This window comes from Sciurus vulgaris, assembly GCF_902686455.1.
Source record: "Sciurus vulgaris genome assembly, chromosome: 4".
Lineage (NCBI taxonomy): Eukaryota > Metazoa > Chordata > Mammalia > Rodentia > Sciuridae > Sciurus > Sciurus vulgaris.
This window is the reverse complement of record NC_136464.1, coordinates 36,752,253-36,764,817: the sequence shown is the minus strand read 5'-3', so window position 1 is coordinate 36,764,817 and position 12,565 is coordinate 36,752,253. Positions and strand designations below refer to the sequence as shown.

Below are 12,565 nucleotides of genomic sequence, written 5' to 3'. Positions count from 1 at the left end.
AAGCATTTGGCAGGATCATATCCTAGTTAATAACAATAAAGTATCATAATATCATTAACTTTTTTATTAGCTCATACCTATTTGTCAGGGCACCAGAGCATCTCTCACAGCAGGGAAATGAGCAAGGAAGGCACCAGAATGCTAACTTGCAGACCTTTATCTGTGCCCCTACTCTGTTCCTTCCTCTGCCTCAATGGAGATCCCTCCCCCATGGAACATACGTGATCTACTCTACAAGAACAGAGGGAGGGGTGTGGGTGGAATTCATCAATACAGTGCAACACGCAGGTGCCAGGAAGGCTCCCTCCCCCTCCAAGGCCCCCTGGTCCTGCTTTAAGTCTTTAAAGTCTTTTCTATAGAATCTGCAAAATGCACACAGTTCTGAGATGCAGAAATAACCAACAGTACTTTATGTGTCAAGGGAGCAACGTGGTCCAGAGAATGCGAACGTACACACCTCTGCTCCTAATGGGCAGGGTTTGGCCTCTGAATTTGCACTGTCCACAGAGGTACTGGGTTTGCAGAAGGCGATCAGTACATTTTGTTGAAGGAAAAACTGTGAAAGGCCTCTCTGCCCCCTGTGTCTCCTGCCTGTGTGGCATGCACTCTGATGTGTGGACTGGTTCCTGCCCCAAGAGTCAAGGATATTAATCCATCGGAGCAGAGGGATATGTGTCAATGTGGCTCTGGAAGAACTTCCAGGATGTCTCCTAGGTAAATCTGAGAGACTTCTCTAGGCCGTGGTAGCTACCCTGAGGCCTGCATGAAGCAGATGACCACAGGAGAAAAGGGACTTGAATCATGGTCACACATGAAGCACCATACCCACTCATGTCCCATGGCTTCACATTTCCAATCCTGGAATCCAAAGGATAGGTAATACATGTCTTTTGAGAAAAAATAATTGTTTGATCAAATAAGGTTGAGAACCACTTCTTTTGGAATTCCTTTGGGCAAACTACAGGCTCTAATAAAAAACCCTGTAGTTATTACATTTTTAACCCAGGTGTCTTGGTTTGACAAAGGAATACTTTTTTTCTTGGAACATCAATCAATATCTTACCAAAAACACTATATTCCATTGAACTTAACCTAGAGAATGACATGATTTGAGAGGAATATGGGGAATGATGGCCAAGCACATGGGAAAGGTCACTCCTTCCTGATTTCCTGCCCAGAGTCCTCAGTAGTCTCTGCTGAGAAGAATGCCCCCTCCTAAGTCTGAGACCACGGACCAGAGCCACCTCAGGGACTGCAGAGCCAGCATCTCCTTGGCTCCACCCTGCTGGATGAGGGGAAGTCTGCGCACCATCAGACAGCCATTGGCGGAGCAGACCCTGACAGCATCACTTCCTCCCAGGGTGACGGAGCAAGACTTTTCCTGCCACTTAATTAAGCTTGTGTTTGGCTCCTCTGAGATGAGGGCCGCCTTTCTCTCTTCAAAGCTGGCTCTCCCCACTTCCCTGGCCCTCCTTCCTGTCCTGCGTGCCTTTTCCTGTCTAGACCTCGGGGTTGGATCAGCGGAAGAAAAGGAAAACGATCATATTGTCATGCCAGAGGATTACTTCCACTGCCTGGCTCCAGCATGTGGCCTCGGTGTATGTGTGTGTGTGTATATGCGTGAGCTTGTGCATGCCTGGGGACTAAGTGTGTGGCCTTGTGCGCACAGAATGTTACTGGCTGTGAGAAGAGTGTGTTCGAACCTGACAGACTTTGAGTGGCAGACTCTCGAGTGTGTGTGTGTGTGTGTGTGTGTGTGTGTGTGTGTGTGTGTACATGCGTGAGAGAGACAGAGAGAGAGAATGCATAAAGGGACAAACCAACAAATACAGGACACACGGTAAAGACTAAGTAGTCTTCTACTCAGCAAGATTCTGTGAAGATAACACTGTTTTCACAAATATTTAAACAAAAAACATTTTTCTACAAATGATGACTTTGCCAAAAATATAAAGCACTGCCAAGGGCTCCAGAAAAGTCTGGGGCTTGGTCAGGAAGCCCATCTACACCTGGGCTCTGTGACGAACGGGCTCATTAGCAGAGCTCTGGCAGCCCCTTTCCTCGCCTGTGAGCTGGGCTGCTAGTCCCTGTTCTGCCCCACTCATAAGTTTGACATGGTTAAAATCCAGATGGTAGCAGCAGAAGGTAGAGCTGCTCAGGTGCTGGGGTCACACGACCTGGGCTGGACTCCTGCCTCTGCCCTTAGCTGCTGGGTATGGAATGCACAGATTCTCTCTAGCCTCAGTTTCCTCTGTTGTGAAACAAGGATACTAACAGACCCTCAGATCTATGAGATTTTTGAGCTGTTTTACTTAAGTGCCCGGGCATAGTGCCTGCACACTGTATGCTTTTTAGGTGTTATTAAATGTGGAGCCATTCATAGTGAGAACTGTAGGTCCTCTTAGAGATTACGTCAATTTGATTGCTTGAAGTTCAACAGTCCAGAAACAAGTCCTAGGTTGTCACCATGAAGAAAATAATGCTATTTCAAGACACGCTAGAAAGAGAAGACAAATGGAGCAGGACATTTTAACCCTATAACTTTCTGCACCCCTCCTCGGTTTGGAAGACAGAATCAAAAATACATTCTCTGGATCAAATTGGTGGGACCAAAAAAGAAAGCCCCGGGACTGGGGATGTAGCTCAGTTGGTAGAGTGCTTGTTTTGCATGCACAAGGCCCTGGGTTCAATCTCCAGGACCACAAAAAAGAAAAAAAAAATGGATTCCGGAAGTGAGTGTAGCATTTTACTACAGCTAAATCTACATACCTCTCCTTCTTGTGCAGAAAGCACAAGCTTATCCAAATCCTAGGCCTTCTGCTGTCCCTGTCCCTCCACCTCCCAAGGTCTCAAAGCAAATCTCTAAGGGAAGCACATTTCCTGACTTACTTTCCTCACAGCACTTTCCAATTTTATGAAATTCTTCCATTTGTGCAGTTACCTATTCAACCTTCTTCCCTGACTAGAGTATTTATTTAATTCATGACCACAGTTTCGGGGCCTAGATCAGGACTAGGCACACATCACATCCTCAGTGAATATTCCACAAAGTAGTGAATGACAGAAAAAATGTTTAAAAATGTACATTACCTGCCAAAAACTGGGTTGAGAGTGTTGGGAATGTAGTGGTCACGGTCTTCAATTACTTTTTTACCCAGTGTTATTTTTATGTAAGGGTCACACTGCAGGGACAAGACAGACCAGATGTTATGTCACTGTAGGGTGAAGTGGAAGTCAAATTCTGGGATAGACTTAGCTTATTTCCACACCCACTTCTAATTGATGACAGGGTGGCCTCTGTGGCACCCGTGTGCTTGGGACAAACTCTGAACAATGTTCCCCTTCGGGTGGCAAGCAGCCAGCAGGCCTGCAGAGCAGCCATGTGGGAGGGGGAATCCTGACTGTTCCTGCTGGCCCCGTGACTGGAGCAAATGTGTCCCAGGTCACATCTGTAAAATGAGAAAGACAACCAGAGGGCCTTAAGCCCCTGCAAGTCTTAGGTAAATCCCCATGGGGACAATCCTGAATTCATTGTTTTGATACAGTATCTATCCCCCTAGTGAGATAACAGACGCACAGAAAGAAAGAACGTGACAATTATTGTGGCTGATGACTGTAATTATCTTGCTACAGAAGAAGGCCCCACACCCAAACTCTTACCAGGCCATTGTTGTCCTGGGGCTGAAGCTCTAAGCCTCGAACAATGTAAATCCTAACCGTGCATTCCTGTGGAACGCTGTCAGGTAATTCCCGAAACTGCCGGGGAGGGGCCGGCACGCTGGGGTCATCCGACAGTGGGTAGATTCGAAAGGAGCCCTAGGAAAGAGACACACGCTTGACTCACAGGGCCCTGTGCAACCCAGGCTGAGGGCTCCTGGGCAGTGCCCTGCTCCCCAGGGCACTCAGGGACAGCTGCCAGGGTGGTGGGATTGGGTGAGGGAGGGGCTGTCTTTGTGAAAGGAAAAATATACATGGCTCTTTGCATATTTCTAGTAGGGAAAGTCAAACAATTAGAAAGTAATTCAGAGATCACAGGGGAAAAGAGAGGGCAGGGCAGGGCAGAGCAGGGAGACTAGGCAATAGCCTGGGCAGCGGGTGGAGGTGACTGGTCAGTGTGGGGAAGTGGCGGCAAGAAGAGGTGAAAAGCTACACCTAGTTTGGAGAAAGGAACAAACGCAATGAAATACAAAGGGTATTTTCCCTTCTCTTGCCTCACCCCTTACACCCAGTCCCACTCCTACAAGGTCTCCTGTTGAGCCTTCAGGTCTCAGCCAAAAGTTTCACTTTTTCCAGGACACCTCCTGGACTGCTCAGGGTTGGGCATGTCTCTCGTGTGTTCACCTCTAACCCATCGCCAGACTGGGAGCTTCTTGAGGTGGGGACATTAGATTCTGGCCATCACTCCACTACCAGGGTTTAACATGGGGCTGTGCATCTAGTAGGGGCACAAATGCTTTTTGAGTAAGTGAACCAGCAGGCCAGCTGAAAAGGTCAGCTGGAGAGGCCAGCGAGAGAGGCCATGGGAGAGGCCATCTCACTTATCCTGAAACCAGCTCAAGTACAGGGGAAATTACTGAATCATAACACGTGGGCCTAAGTGCCAGCTCTCTTCATTCAGGCAAGTGGCATGAAGGAAGCACCTACTATGTGCGAGGTGTTGAGGACCTACAACTCAAGGAGAGCAGATGGCATAGGGATGTTAATTTCGCCTGATTCTCATGCCCTCTTGACTGCTAGGTGGGAGGCTGTAAGGAGAAGGGTTTAAGATCATGTGTAGGTTATAATCCCCTGATCCATCAGCCATGTCTGCTATTGGCAAAGGATTAGGAAGAGGCAGCATCTCTGCCATGGCTTTGCCAAGTGTGGTCGGAGGGAGAGGCAGCCATAAAACCCAACACAATGTGAAAGGTGCTTTCACTGCCAAGTGAACCCAGACCTTTGGGAGCCCAGAGCAGGAGTGAGTCACACGGCCTGAAGCAATCAGGAAACTGTTGACAAAGAGTAGGACATTTGAGCCTGTGCGTAGAGCATGAGTAGGACTTTGTCAGACCACAAAGAGGGAAGGAAGGCACCCAGGGAAGGAAGAAGAGCCTGTCCCAAGGCTCCGAGCTGCGAGAGGACAAGGTGTGTTTGGGGCTTGGGAGAGGTTCTCTGAGCAGGTGGGTAGGGCAATGAGGGAGGTGTGGCAGGGGAGACATGTCACTTATGAAAGGCCAGCTCTGCCTCTGGAAGGAGTTGAGACTTGATCTTGTGGAAACCCAAGCGATGTCTTTAAGCCGTTGAGATGCAGGAGCAGATGTGGTTGCAGGGAGGATGGACTCGCTAGGAGAAAGGTGGCAAGGACAGTCAAGTGGGAGACTGTCACAGGGGACCTGCCGAAAGCCTGGAAGCAGTGGGGAGGAGGAACAAGGTCTTGGGAAGGTTCGCCTCCCTCGGATTCGAGACTGGCTGGCATGAGCAGGCAGAAAGGAGGAGGCAGCCAGCACGGCTTTGGGCGCCCGGATCCCCTGTACCTTTCCCTTGTTAGCAGTTTCTCTCCCTTCAGAGGTCGGAGTTCATGATGCTGCCCACAGGTTGGGTGTCCTTTATTCTGGGTTCATGAAGAAAATCAAGGTGGGGTGAATGCACATTTTTCACTCACCTTAAACTCTCCCACCACAGAAGGATCTTCATTCTCCTCTGATTTGCCTCGGAACAACTTGAAAGTATCTGAGAAGTCCGTCAGGCCCTCGAAGTCTGCTACATCCTCTAGTTCACAGTCATATATCTGGAAACCATCAACAGAGTCTTAATTTCTCATTAAAATGCAGGTGGAGGGGCTGGGGTTGTGGCCTTAATGTGTGAGGCACTGGGTTCAATCCTCAGCACCACATAAAAATAAGTACATTAATTAAAGGTATTGTGTTCATCTACAACTAAAAAAAGTATTTAAAAAATTAAAATAAAATGCAGGTGGAGCCTAAAATCAAAAAGACCCACAATACCAAAGGGTCATGTGGATGTGGGTGAAGCAACCGGAGCTCTTGTGTGGTTGCTGGGTGTGTAGAATGATACTACCACCTTGGAACATGTCTGACAGTTTCTGATGGAGTTAAAAATTTACCTATGGTAGGATCCAGAAACTGCCAAGTATTAACCGAAGGGAAATGAAAACATGTCCAAATGGTCCATGATGCGGTGTATCTATAGCAAGGATACTACTCAGCAATAGGATGGACAAGCTACTGAGATAAACAACATGATCAATCTCAAAAGTCCAGTCTCGGGCTAAAGAAGCCAGACACACAGAGGATGAATACCGTGAGACTGCATTCTAATAAGGGATAAAAAACAGGCAAAAACAATCTATGGTGACAGAAATCAGGTCAGCGGCCTCTGGAAGGAGTAAGGGTTGTGGGGAATTGGCTGGAAAGGGGCACAGGTGAAGGAAATGTTGTCTTTTTATGGGGTGGTGGTTTACATAGGTGTATACAATCAAAACCTCTCAAGGGTTGGGAATATAGCTCTGTTGTATATGTTGCTTTGCAAGCACTGAGGCCCTGGGTTCAAATCCCCAGCACTGCAAAAACAACAACAATGACAAAAAAATAAAATAAAAAAACCTGTTGAATGGATTACTTTATAGCATGCAAATTATATCTTGATTTTAAAAGAGGAGGGAGGAAAGGTAAGAAGGAAGGGAAGGAGGGAAGGAGGATGGAGTGTGAGACAGATGCCCTAGCCCAGTTGGATGGTTTTTCTAAATTAGTGATTTTTAACATGCTTAGGCTACAATAACCCATTTAAGACAACAACATAAAAAGATTGAGGTTTTTCCACTTTGATGGGAATAAGTATTTTGATGATCACATATTTTTCATTAAATTTTTTTCCACCTATACATTGCTCAAACTACTTTAGCATTTGCTTCTACTTTAGCACAGTACAGGCTGAGAAGTTAAATGAAGAATTGGATGTTTTCCCTGATAAGTGGATGATGATATAAAATGGGGGTGGGGAGTGGGGGTGAGAGAAAAATGGAGGAACTTCAGATTATGTAGAGGGAAATGAGGGGGGTATGAAAAGTGGTGAAATGAGACAGACATCATTACCCTATGTACACGTATGATTACGCGAATGATATGAATCTATATCGTGCACTACCATAGAAATGAAATGATGTACCCCATTTGTGTACAATGAATCAAAATGCAGTCTGTAAAAAATTTTTTTAAAAATGAAGAATTGAAAAACTCAGAACAGGCAGATCAGAGACAGCCAGCCCTTCCTAGCTCAAGAGCTTGTTTTTCTCCTGGACACATGTGCCTATGGTTGTGATTTTACGCTGGATACATGTGACTGAATTGGCTTTTCAGCTAGCAAAATCCACCCCTATTCAGGAAACAGAATGAAGCATGTTGACGTCTACTGCTGTTCTGCAAAGAGCACCATGACTTCTGGGTCTCCCTGAGTCAAAATGGATAATTGTTGGCCTAATTAGTGTGGTACCAACCCATTTCCAACCCTCTGCCAGATGCCCCCAAGCCCCAAAGTGGCAGTCACGCAACCATAACTCAACAGCTATCCTCAAGCCCTGGAATCTTGGCAAAGCCAAACCTGTTGCAAGAGGGTTCTCTGGCAGGCCAGAGTACTCCTGGCCCCTCCCCACCAGCACCCATTATGGGCCCTTTAGTCTTCTTAGCTCTGCCTGGGAACAGTTTTCATGGATCTTGATTCTTCCACTCACAAGGGCATAGGTCCATACCTTGAGTTTGGAATAGCCTTTCTGGATATACTGTCCACATTTTTCAAGTTCCCCAGAGGAAGCATAAAATTTACTCCACCAGTCAACAATTTCTTCCTCCTAAAGATAAGTCAAAATGAAAAAAAAAAGATCTTTTCAGATGAATTTCCAATTGATGCAGGAAAACTCCTATGCAATAAATAAGAGAGACAAGTACTTCTTACCCAATTAAAAGTGAGATTAGATACTCTTGTTTATGCACACTGTGGACAAAACATTCATGATGTTTCTGCTTAGAAGCTGGAGAAATGATCATCCCCAGACAATGAGAGGTATTTGGTTTTAATGTCCACAGCTATACTAGATGATTTTCTTACATCCTATACATATAATATCTTATTTTTTTTCTTTTTTACCTGTTGATATTTATATATGCAAGTGAATTAAAATAAAACTTCTAATACATCTTTTTTACTCTCTCATTTCCATAGCTCTTTTAGCCAGCAATGTATTGTAATATACTGCACACTAAGCTAAGGGTTTGAAAACTGGTTCTAATTCAAGTTCCATCCTTACATTATAACCAAACCCTTATGTTAAAAACCACACTGGCTTGGACAAGTTGTTGAACATCTCTGAGCATTAATTTCTTCATCCACTGAGGGGGATAATAATAATCTGCCTCCTCCATCTCTCCATCTACCTCAGAGAGTTGATTTGGAAATCAAGTAAGACCATTAAAAGAAAGATTTTCAAGAATTTTAAATGTGAAACACAGTAGGGAAGCATCATAGTTCATTTAGACCTGTGGTTCCCAACCTGTCATTGAGGTTTCTGATTCAATCAATCTGGGTTAAGACCTGGGCATCCAGAATGTTCTCATAAGTTCCCCAGGTGATTTTAATGTGTAGCCAGGGTTGAGAGTTTCATTCCCCACTCCTTGCCCCCAAATACTGGGGACTGAACCCAAGACCTTTCACATGCTAGGCAAGCACTACTGAGCTAGCCAAAGGGAAACTTTGGTTTTGATAGGTGGTTCCTGGTTGGGTAAAAGGGACAATATGAGTCACCTAGTAGAACATTTTCAAACTACAGAAACCTTTCCACTCAGATTTATAACAAGAATAGGTCCAGTTACTAGGGAGGTTGAGGCTGGAGGATCTCAAGTTCAAGGATAGCCTGAGCAACTTAGGGAGACCCTATCTCAAAAATAAAATAAAATAAAATAAAATATAAAATAAAATAATAAAATAAAATAAAATAATAAAATAAAATGGGCAGGGTATGTAGCTCAGCGGTAGAGTGCCCTGGATTATTCAATCCTCAGTACTGGAAACAAACAAACAAGAACAACAACAAAAATCAGATATACTTGTTGCTTATTTTAATCTGTCTCAAAAATAAGTGATGTTGCCAAAAATACAAGTGTCACCTGGGGTGAGGAATAAAGCTCATGAAAGTCTATTTCTTACTTATGTTTATATACATATATTTTTTGTTTTTATTTTTTGGGTACCAGGGATTGAACTCAGGGGCACTCGATCACTGAGCCACATTCCCAGCCCTATTTTATATTTTATTTAGAGACAGAGTCTCCCTGAGTTGCTTGACACCTTACTTTTGCTGAGGCTGGCTTTGAATTCACTATTTTCCTGCTTCAGCCTCCCGAGCTGCTGGGATTACAGGAGTGAGACACACTGTGCCTGGCATGTGTACATACATATAACATGTATATACACATGTATGTATATATAGGTATATACTTACATTATGCATTTACATATATCCATATTTTAAATACATGTGTATATATACACACACACACACACAGTAAAGTGTGTGTTACACACAGTTACAAAATTACGTCCCCTTTATGGATCAGCAACCCCCTCCCCCTGAATTTAAAACAGTTTCATTTATATGTCAATCATAGGTCAAAATGCATGAATCTTAAACCTGGTAAAATGTGTAGTTACCTTTTCCGTCAGCTGCACATGCACATATATGGCCAGGAAGAGGGCAAACCATGTAACAGGTCACACGGATATTAGGTTTAAGACCCCGCCAACATTAAGTTCAAAGAGAAAGAGAGAAAGAGAAATGCTTTTTCACTCATGCTTTGTTATCAACATTTTGATGCATTGTTTAAATTATGCTAGTCAAAGTGATCTCATCATTGAACACATCTTGCTCATTTACTCTCTGAAAATATGCAAAAGAGTTACACACAGTAACAAATGACAGGCTCAGAGGTAGTCGCTCTCATGCTGTTTTCAGCGGGGTTGCACAGTCTGTCTCACAGTCGGCGGACAGTGGTCACTCAGGAGAGAGTTGTGGAGGTGCTCATCTTCCCACCCCAAACCTTTCATTCCACTTAGTGCCTGAGGTGTGTCCCCAACTTGGTCTAATTCTAATTCTCATCCCTTCAACAACTCTCCTGTCGCAGATGTGTGTGACTGCAATATTATCACGCAGGTACCTTTTTCTTGCCTCCCCTCCCCCATACCTATGTTATAACACCAAATAAATGTTCATCCATTGGAATTGTGCTAATATGGGAATGTCAAGTTTCTCATCGGCCAGATCCTTCCATTTGAATTTTTTGTGTGGATAATTCACCCCTGATCTCAGGGTACATCCAGGAGATATGAGAAGAGAAAGCTAGAATGTCAGGGCTTGAGTTGTCTCTTGGTACCTTCTGGGACATTAGCCAAGTTCACCCTCAGGGGCAGTTTGAAGAAATGCTAATTAGACTCCCTTTCTGAAATCCTAACTTCAAGTTCATTTCTAGTTTGTGGAGAGAACAACTTATTGCTATAAGCACTTCCCACAGTGCTGTGTGAGAGGACCACCAGGTCTCTGCAGGTTCCCCTTCTATACTTCCAGGTTGAGTTTTGTTCCACACAACACAATTACCAAGAGTGGCAGAGAGAAAGATAGATGTGTCAATTCTTTCTATTAGATTTATTCCAAAGCAGGATGAAAGGTTAAATCATCACAACTGAATTGAGATTTTGGAGAGAGTGATTTCTTTACTAAAACTGCTTTTACAACTTAATGGTTCTTGAGTTTAGATGTCTGAGTCTGTTTAATCACATCTATTTTTAGTTGTACCAAACTGCTTCAAAGAAAAGAATAGTGTGTGTTTCAAAAATCATCATTCAAGACAAGTTGCTGATTTTAAAATTTAGGATTAGTATGAGAGAATTCATTTGTGCCTACTTGCTCATTAGTTGTTGTAGAAAAGTAACAGAAGCAGCTTGCTTTATTATATCTAATAATGGACTTGCAGAGTCAAGCCATTACAGCACACAGGAGATTCTTCCCTTAGTCTTAAAACAATCCTATGTGTGTAAAGATTACCTTTCACTCCAAAATCTACCAATAGAAAGAATCTGAAAGAAGAATTTAAGTCTCCAGACCAAGTCCCACAGTCCCGGGCAGCTTCATGCATTTTCTTATCATACATACATGCACTGTCCTTGGAGAAGCCATTTTGCCGAGTGCTGCTGACATACTGCTTAAGCACTGGAATTGGAAGGCAATTGTTGAGATGGCATGTAGAAATGTCCATGTCATCTGGCTGGCCCTTGAGCAATTTGCCCCAGATCCTTATTTCTCACTTTTCTTACGATAGTGCTGAGCCCACTTGTTAAGAGCTCCCATGGACATCACAGGGTAATGCCATGAGTTTCCAGAGCATGATGCTGGCACCTAAAGACGCAGCCTCCAGCCCCCAGCAACAGCATAGTTAGTTTTGACCTACTCCCTCATTTTCCCCAGACACAAGGCCTGAATTGAGTTAGTGGTAGTACATGTACATCACCTGTACCTTACGTATACACGTGATGTAGGACATCAGCAAGTTTGCCATTGGCTCTTCCAAAGCTCAACCCTGCTCATTTGACTTTACAGAGATGTGCAATGTCTACCTGGATGAATAGGTGGGCTCAGGTGTTTAGAGGAGATTCCAATAAGACTTTCTTATCCACAGTGTACCTCAACTAGATGTGAGGAGAGCAAGCTGATTAAAGTCACTTAGAGTGCAGTGACACTCCTATCCCCAATCCTGCTAGGCTGCAAACTAACCTTTCACAAGGGGTTGCTACAGTAGCCTACTTATCTCTTAACTACTGTCAAGAAATGACTTAAAATATTGAGTAATTCTTCTCTTGGCTCCCCAAGGGTACTTAGAGCTACTGAGCACCCAGAAAGCATCAATAATAATTGATTGGCAATAGTAGATGGTAAAGTTGGAAGTAGATTATTGAGCAGGATCTTACACTGCATTTTTATGGAGTAGTTATGAAAATCTACATAAAGAATCTTAAATACATTATGCTTTCCTGATCCCAAGGCTACTACTGTCCTATTGAGACTAACTGGGGTTATTTACAAAGCGGACATAATCATTTTACCCTGAGGAATGAAGTCTGTGATATTGTCATTTATGATCATGTAAGAATTTCCAGATAGTAGAATCAAACAGAGCTGTTGTGGCGCTGGCTATGGAGACCACATTTAATACGGTCCAATTGTTAGTGAATTTAATGCAGCGGGAAGGAAGTGGACTTTTTTAAAGGCACTGTTTATGGACATAACATATTAAAACTCAATCATGTGCATTTTTTGGCCAGTTTGCACATTAAAACATGCTGTGAGAGTTTATTATGAATGCCAAAAGAAACAATAAGATATTTGGTGTTTTCTTTTTTTCTGGGTTGAGATTTTCTTTCCTCTCCTTCTTATAGAGGTGGCTGGAATGGTTTTAAAAAGGGTCCTGAGTGACTATTTCCAACTGTTTCATTGCTTCAAAACCATAGTGAATATAAAATCTCGGGC

General features: G+C 43.7%; 1 protein-coding gene across 2 annotated transcripts in view; it reads right to left on the bottom strand.

The window, feature by feature from the left end:
• The window catches only part of MYOF (myoferlin), a 153,789-nt gene that overhangs the window by 19,291 nt on the left and 121,933 nt on the right, over positions 1-12,565 (bottom strand). For both annotated transcript variants that reach the window (XM_079137547.1, XM_079137548.1), the window contains 5 exons: positions 9,700-9,711; positions 7,745-7,843; positions 5,642-5,767; positions 3,661-3,816; positions 3,091-3,182 (listed from right to left, as the gene is read on the bottom strand). In XM_079137547.1, coding sequence (XP_078993673.1) covers positions 3,091-3,182; positions 3,661-3,816; positions 5,642-5,767; positions 7,745-7,843; positions 9,700-9,711 — 485 coding nt within the window. The remainder of the gene's footprint in view (positions 1-3,090; positions 3,183-3,660; positions 3,817-5,641; positions 5,768-7,744; positions 7,844-9,699; positions 9,712-12,565) is intronic.